This window comes from Scardinius erythrophthalmus (genome assembly GCF_964197995.2).
Source record: "Scardinius erythrophthalmus genome assembly, chromosome: 17".
NCBI lineage: Eukaryota > Metazoa > Chordata > Actinopteri > Cypriniformes > Leuciscidae > Scardinius > Scardinius erythrophthalmus.
This window is the reverse complement of record NC_138237.1, coordinates 34,716,829-34,724,634: the sequence shown is the minus strand read 5'-3', so window position 1 is coordinate 34,724,634 and position 7,806 is coordinate 34,716,829. Positions and strand designations below refer to the sequence as shown.

The window sequence follows — 7,806 nt, the reverse complement described above, 5'->3', positions numbered from 1 at the left end:
AAATTAATCATACTACTTTCTACCATTTAAAATGTGTGCTAAATTGGATAGGCGAAAGGGCCCGCATTTCAAACAGCAACCGGGCCGCCGTTTGACTTAAGGCTTTCTGGCAAACAAGTGACCTTGGCTTTAATCATCAGCCGTTTCAACTTTGATGTTTTGACTGACATTTCCGGCAATCCAATTTAAACCCGTTCACACTTTTAACAGCCGGTCAATTGGTCCAACGCGGTCCACACATATTTTATTTGGAAATATATCGATTTTTTTTTTTTCACCACTGCTCAACCACCAACCGAATGAATCTTGTTCAGAGATTAAGCATTGTGTTTAATCTCTCGCTTCACCGAGCATTTTCAGATGATAATTGGCTGGGTTTTCTTTCCTTGAGAAGATGTAACATTTCAGGGGAAATTGGAAATGATGAAAATTGAAAGCAAACACTTTGATGATTTACATAAATCATCATGATAATGGAGTAAATCAACTGATTGTCTATAGGAAATGCAATATGTCTATCCGTACCCTTAGGCTGTGTCTGCAAAATAGAGGTTGCTCTATGTTCTCTTTGCATTTGAACATGGTTAAAAAGTAGCCCTGGATCATGTGACAACAAATATCATGTGACGGCAAAGAGCATTTGGCAGGAATTCAAGCGTAGAGTGCACATTGAATATGGGGTCATATAAACAATAAAACTGTAATGAGATTTCTACTTTCACTACTGACCTTTTTCATTCGCCCTTTCCTTCTGGCTGATTATAAATAATTTGCGAATGATTTTTTGACAGTTTCTCTGGCTGTAGAATTGTGTTGGTCTTGCTTTCCAATATACAGTATCTGTAACCTGAATGAGGAAAAATAGATGGCAGTCATTCTGATAACAAGTGAAACGGTCTTACATGAACTTTCAATTTTCAATTCTCTTTGGGTCAGCATGAACATGTGGCCTGCCTCTTTGAAGTATTCTTTAATATTATGTTGATCAAATATTAATTCAAAGAAAATTCCTAGTAATCTACAAAGGTAAACGTACGTTTTATGTAGGTCTACATGCTGAGATAGTATATAGTAGATGATATTTCATATTGGAGATATTAAGGATTCTGGATTATTTTAAATATATTCACTGCAATATCTATGCAACGGTTATACAAAGCTATACTGTACTGTTGTTTACCTCAGACAGCAGTTTCTACTTGTCCTAAAGGAAATGTGCAACTACTTTCAAAATTAAAATCACCATCATTCAATAATCCTCAAAAAAATGCAATAACCATTGTTTTGATGCTTTAACACCTTCAAACTTCAAGCTTCCCATCATAGTTATAGAACATAGAACAAAGATTATTGGAGTTGTTTCACAAGGAAATACTATTCAGTCTTTTCCAATGAGTCTGGGTTGGGTACGGTTGCCAGGAAGTTGTTAGGTGGTTGCTAACTGGTAGAACACTATTTATACTATTTATAATGGTCACAATATTTTATTCTTGATTCGAAAAACATTATTTATAAACTTGTCCTAAAGGAAATGCACAACCCAAGTCAAAGAGCCCTTGATGCTCCATCAATGTAAATCTTTTTTAGTGTTTTGAACATTTATTGTTCAAATTTGGGCCGCAACAACCTGCGTAATTTCTGTCTGTATAGCACAAACGGTGCGGGATGAGTTACGTGATTAAGTTTAATATGCTCGCACTACTATCTTATGAGTCTTCAAGTGTTTGATCTATTTTGAACAAGTTCTCAAATACTTTAGTGGTGAAAAAAGGAAGTGATAAAAGGCCAAATAAACAAGTCTCTTTGATCGTAAAACCTCAGCTTTAAATAACTAACAGTCTTTGGTCATTCAGTCAATGCCTTGAAGGATTTTTTTTTTAAGTACCATCAGTTCATCTGAGATTCTAGACAGACGAAAAATAACAACTTGGGGGGACTGGCAGAAGTCTCACCTGGCTCACTGACATCTCCTCTCATCTCCTGAACTCACTGAAGTTCTGGTCTTTGATCCCTAGTATGTAGCACCTCACGCAGAACGCTCATGGCCACCCATGTGAGATATATGATATTCTGCTTTATGCAAAATGGAGTAGTGGAAAGAAAACTACTGCAATGTTAAAGTCCATTTAAGGCAAGTCAGTCTGCTTGGTGGCCATTTTCATATCATAAAGCCCCTAGGCAACTATTTCCAGCCTTGGAAGAACTGATTGAAAGAGAAAAGTTCAAACTCTACAAAACTATTGGTCAAGTTTACATTCTAATAACGTATTTCAGATCAAGAATAAATAACTTGGGGTGCGTAATGTGTCCTATCTTGTATTCAATGTACACATTAAATTGATCAAATGTGACAAAGACATTCATAATGTTACAAAAAAATCTATTTCAAGTGCTGTTCTTTAGAAATTTCTATTCATAAAGAATTTTGGAAAAGTATAACAAAAATAGCAGAAAAACTGTTGTCAACATTGATAAAAGTAAGCAATGTTTCTTGAGCACCAGATCTAGTCTCAGCCTCAGACGTCACGTTGGCTGGACGTCTGATGCATATGGCACACTCAACCGGAAACACTTCAGGATTTTCAAAGTCGTCATCTGATTGGTTCAATAATACAGGACGTCCATGAGACGTGTGTGACGCGTTCTTTAATGGCCCGCCTGGAAACAAATGCTGTGACACCAAACCCCCTTGTGGAAGAAAAACGCTGTCGTGTTTACAACTGTGACAATGAGCGCTTTACCAGGATCAACTAAACACTGGATTTTCAAAAGTATGTGAAGTTCGCGGCTCCATTGTTCCAGTAAACTTGCACAACATTCATGAATGAATCATTTATTAAATGTACGCCGGTCTGTTATTGTACGGGCATCGACTTCATGACGCGGAACAAAACTAACTGTGATTTTCTTGGGCGGTCCTTGGCCAACCAAAGCTGCGATAGAGTCCAGAGTCAGACCTTCTCGTGTCAGTCTGAAGGTTTCGCCACGTGAGACTACACCAGATGATTTCTGAAGGATCATGTGACACTGAAGACTGGAGTAATGATGCTGAAAATTTAGGTTTGCATCATAGCAATGAACTACATTTTAAAATATAATAAAAGAGAGAAAAAAGTTATTTTAAATTGTTATAATATTTCACAGTATTACTGTTTTTACATTTACTTGCTTGTTCAAAAAATGCCGTCTTAATGAGCATCTGAGGCTTCTTTCAAAAACATTAAAAACATCCCAACACCAGCCTTTTAAATGGTAGTGCTCTTCCTAAGAAATCTGGTTTCAAACCAAAATCACCCCAAAATCACAATGACAAGCAAACCATTGAGATAAATATATTTTTTCAAATGAATAATGCTTATTTCCACATAGAATAATCACACTGTAAGTTCTTTCAACCAGTCTACCAGACACTGCTTTTAATCTCCCAATCATCTGGCTTTAAATTGCATGCCCTGATGCCTTCTTTTCCCCATATAGACAGTTTTTCACACACAGCCAATGTCTCCAAAGTCAGAGCAGGGAAATATGGTATCTGTCTTGGCTGAAGCTTGTTAAATCAGTGTTAGTGAGCTGCCTCCTCTCTCGCTGTCTCTCTTTTGTGTAACAGAGCATGTATAGTGTCTGCTAGAAACCATCCGAGTCCCAACAGATCCAGCTGATTTGCTTCCGAACCCACCTCGAAATAACTTCCTGCCCACGTACCGCACTTCACCTGCCTGCGCTTTTGTTTCAGGAACCTGATAAGGAACTTTGTATGTGTGGGCTTCAGGTACTGTATACCTTTATATGTTTTATACATTGCATACTTGTAACATACATTCAGTTATTTTTGACTTCATTTTCATGGACCTTCAGTTTGTTTCTATCCATTTTTTGCGTTGTGTTTCTTTGCCTGCCTTGATTTGAGTTTGCTCGTGTGGACAATTAAAGACTCTGATCTTATTCTTTATCGTGTGTTCTCTGCAACCGTGCATGACAGAAGACCGGACCAACTATGGACTTTGCAGCATGGTTTGCTGCTTTGACCCGGAGTGGCCATGACTAAATGAATTACTCGTTGCAGTTCTGCCGACGCTGAAATCTTTGTATTGGATCAGGGCTAACTATCACCAGCCAGTAGACCTCCCCGTCTCCAGAGCCCAGCCCGTCAGATACTACGCCAAATCAATCCTATTCAAAATCAATGTGATAAACAAGTTAGGTCAAAAATAATATAAAAGTAATCAGATTAGATTACCTTAAATGTTTATTGTAATGGATTATGTTACTAACTACAAATTTTGTCATGTAATTTGGAATCAGTAACTTAATTTGTATGTAATCTGTCTAGCACTGTATAGGCTTTCAAGTACAGCTTTAGGGGCTGTTTTTACGGGAATCTCATGGATAACTATATTACATAATCATGACAAACTGTATTATTTCCAATACAAAATTTGTGTTAGATATATCATGACCGACAATGTCTCACAAAAGCAAGATGGCCAAAGAGGATTTTTGTTTTCACCAGCTTGTTTTATAGAGCAAACAAGGGCCAGACAGGAAATAGAAACTATTCAATGTTACTTTCTGTTGCTTTTAAGATATAATCTTGTAACTTACTCATTACTTCATAATCTAATCACATCCAGCCTCATTTCACTGACTCATTTCAACTATGTGTTCCCCCACATCTGTTAAAATGAAGTGGCAGCCCATGGGTTTGGCGGACACTCTTAAAAATAAAGTTTTTTTTATTGGCATCGACGGTTCCATTAAGAACCTTAAACACAGATTCTTTATAGTGTAAAAAGGTTCTTCGGCATATTAAAACATTCTTTACACTGAACAGAAAGGGGGAAAAGGATTCTTTTAAGACCTGATCATCACTGAAAGTTATCGCTAAAATGTTTTTTTTAATGGTTTCGCAGCAAAACCTCCCTTTTTTTGAAACCTTTCTTTTTAAGAGTGTAAATAAATATAGTGCACCAAAAGCACATCAAAGAGAAAGCTTTCCAAGTTATGGTCACACATTATTATTTATTGCAGCATTATTAAAGAAATCACGTAGTAACATGTGGTCGAAAGCACTTATCAAAACTAGATTTCAACTTTGAGGTTGTCCTGCTAAGCCATTTACTGTATAAAAGCAATAGATGGACAATTAAACAGCTATTTAATGCAATGATCTAAACAGAAGTCAAAGCGAATGAATCAAAAGTCACTGCTGGTTATGCATTTGGACATCCAGTCCTGGAAAAATGTGAAACATCGACGGATGAACGTCAGCTCTTGATTAGTCCTCAAATTAATCTTGCGAATCATGACTTTGTCTTTTAGACAGTGTTCTCCAATCTTGCAAAACAACAAAAAGGAAAGAAAAATACACATACCTGAATACATCATATGGGCCAACTTTCAAGGCACACATATATATGAGAGAGAGAGAGAGAGAGAGAGAGAGAGAGAGAGAGAGAGAGAGAGAGAGAGAGAGAGAGAGCGAGAGAGAGAGAGAGAGAGAGAGAGAGAGAGAGAGAGAGAGAGAGAGAGAGACATCTCGCTTACCGAATTCTGAAGGAGAAATCTGATGTTGTGCAGTAAGAGTCTAAGAGCAGTGCGAGATTCGACAGCGCCGTCTTGATCAGTGATTTCTGCTGAAACTAATGTCTTCAGAAGCTCTTGAGCAATGAACTCTTTACAGCTGCACATCTGAAAGAAAATAGGCCAAGTCTTGTTCATATACAGTATATGATATCTTCAAATGTCATATTTTCCTCTACAGGCCTGTTAGGCTACTCGAAACTCACCTCTCCGCTTTCAATATGCACATTCGGCATGTATACGGTGTTCATGTCCTTTAAAAGAAGCAGAAAATTATAGTGTTGGTCTTTAAAAAAAATGTTTTTTTTTTTTTTAGTGTAAATGCAGAAATTTTAAGTGACAAGTGACAATCTTTTTTAAGGGTGTGTCTCAATCAGTTTCCTAGTTCAGTGGTCAGGGCACTGATCAGGGAGTCGGCCATTTTAAGAGCTGTCTCAATCTTTCCAGTGCACTGAAGCGTTCGCTTCCTACAAAGTCCCACAATGCACCGTGAAAACCAGACCTGTCACCTACTGTAGGAGTTTCTTTCTTTTGTTGAACACAAACGAAGATATTTTGAAGAATGTTAGTAACCAGACAGTTGATGGACCCCATTGACTTCCATAGAAGAATCAATACCATCAATCAACTGTTTGGTAACTAACATTCTTCAAAATATCTTCTTTTTGTGTTCAACAGAAAAAAGAAACTCATACAACTATTAACTATCCCTAATGGAAGGGATCCCTAATATCCCTAATAGGGTTAACTATCCCTAATGGAAGTTCGGAAGCATAAAACATAAATCATGTGAGCCAACTCACTACACATAATGACATTTTTAGACATTTTTAAAAACAAAAGATGTTTTTAAATTACAAACCATTATTAAATCATATTTCAGCATAAACCTACATCGCTAGACAGGTAATGAACATAACATTTATAATTTATTTATGGCTGGAATCTTTCGCGTATACATAACAAGAAAATTATTTATCATAATGTACTTTAAATAACATTAAAACATAATATAATAAAGATCTCAGTGCTGCTGTTGTTCACAAACACCAGTAGTGATGTTGTATAGTGAAGATGTTGTCATACTGTCCTCACAGTGTCCGAATTAATGTACTCGATATACCGGTTCACGGCCTAGAAAGCTAGGAGGCTGATTGAGGCTAAGTAAGATTGTCATGTTTATGTTCACTGAGCATGTTACTCACAAATGTGAAGAGATGTGCATAATCCATGAGGTCTCTGAGGTGGTAAAGTGCCTCACGTATCGTGTCATCCCCCTGAGCCATGTGCTGCAATGCTATAAAGAAGCACAGTTGGAACAGTTTTTGGGACCTAGGAATATATATATATATATATATATATATATATATATATATATATATATATATATATATATATATATATATATATGTGTGTGTGTGTGTGTGTGTGTGTGTGTGTGTGTCAATTAGTGAATTAGCATGCTAATTCATTCTAGAAACATGCTAGCAGCACTAATCCAAACATCTATTTTTTTCCTGAGAGACTATATTGCCTTCAAAACCTTCAAAATTGAAACTACTTTAAACTTCAAACTACTTGCAATTGAACATCTTGAAACGGCTTCAAACGGAAGTTCATATTAGAATGATTCTGAAGTATCTGAAGGAAAGCTGCTTTGAAACTATCTATATTGTTAAAAGTGCTATATGAATGAAGGTTAGGCTACTTGACTTGATCATGTGACACTGAAGACTGGAGTAATGATGCTGACAATTCAGTTTTGACAACACAGGAATAAGTTACATTTTAAAATAGAAAACAGTTATTCTAAATTATAATGATATTTCACAAGGTTATTTTTTGTAATAATATTATTTTTTCATTTAAATAATCTTAATTCTTCCAAACTGTAGATTCTTGTTTTTATTATATCCTCACCCTCGTGAATCTACTCACTCTCTTCAGCTGGAATCTCATTTGAGCCTCTTTTATTATTATTTTTATTTTTTATTAAATGCTTGAAGAAAAGAAACACCATCGCCACCAAGTGGACGGATGTGGTGATGACAACGACAATAATCTTTAAATGGGAAAATGTGCCTGCCGAATTAATGTGAATATGAACAAAATATGTAGGAAAATTCACAGTGTTTTTAAATTATATATTTGTATAAAATGCAATTGAGAATAATGAGCTATTACAGAATTTTGTCGTTTTGGGAAGCCAACGTAATGTCAAATGTG

The 7,806-nt window shown here is 36.2% G+C and overlaps 2 protein-coding genes across 3 annotated transcripts in view; one reads left to right on the top strand and one right to left on the bottom strand.

Annotated features, from left to right (window-relative positions):
- Window positions 1-4,504: 4,504 nt before the first annotated feature.
- LOC308705730 (uncharacterized protein) lies at window positions 4,505-7,543 on the bottom strand. The gene is made up of 5 exons (XM_081390898.1): window positions 7,519-7,543; window positions 6,786-6,877; window positions 5,787-5,834; window positions 5,545-5,688; window positions 4,505-5,334 (listed from the first exon to the last, which is right to left on the bottom strand). The coding sequence occupies exons 2-5, from the start codon at window positions 6,864-6,866 to the stop codon at window positions 5,194-5,196; spliced, it is 414 nt and encodes a 137-aa protein (XP_081247024.1). The 5' UTR covers window positions 6,867-6,877; window positions 7,519-7,543; the 3' UTR covers window positions 4,505-5,193.
- A 58-nt stretch (window positions 7,544-7,601) lies between these two features.
- Window positions 7,602-7,806, top strand: part of LOC308705728 (DNA repair protein RAD50-like) — a 55,606-nt gene continuing 55,401 nt past the window's right edge. The window contains exon 1 of one of the 2 annotated variants that reach the window (XM_081390890.1): window positions 7,602-7,675. In XM_081390890.1, coding sequence (XP_081247016.1) covers window positions 7,649-7,675 — 27 coding nt within the window. In that variant the 5' untranslated portion in view covers window positions 7,602-7,648. Of the gene's footprint in view, window positions 7,695-7,806 lie in introns of both variants that reach the window. The other variant, XM_081390894.1, reaches the window with a different exon arrangement.

Excerpts from the sequence above, each read along its gene's own strand:
- LOC308705730 (XM_081390898.1), bottom strand. The coding sequence starts at position 6,866 with ATGGCTCAGGGGGATGACACGATACGTGAGGCACTTTACCACCTCAGA. Across the intron at positions 5,835-6,785 it reads ATGCACATCTCTTCACATTT|GACATGAACACCGTATACAT; the intron begins GTGAGTAACATG and ends CTTCTTTTAAAG. Across the intron at positions 5,689-5,786 it reads TGCATATTGAAAGCGGAGAG|ATGTGCAGCTGTAAAGAGTT; the intron begins GTGAGTTTCGAG and ends ATTTTCTTTCAG.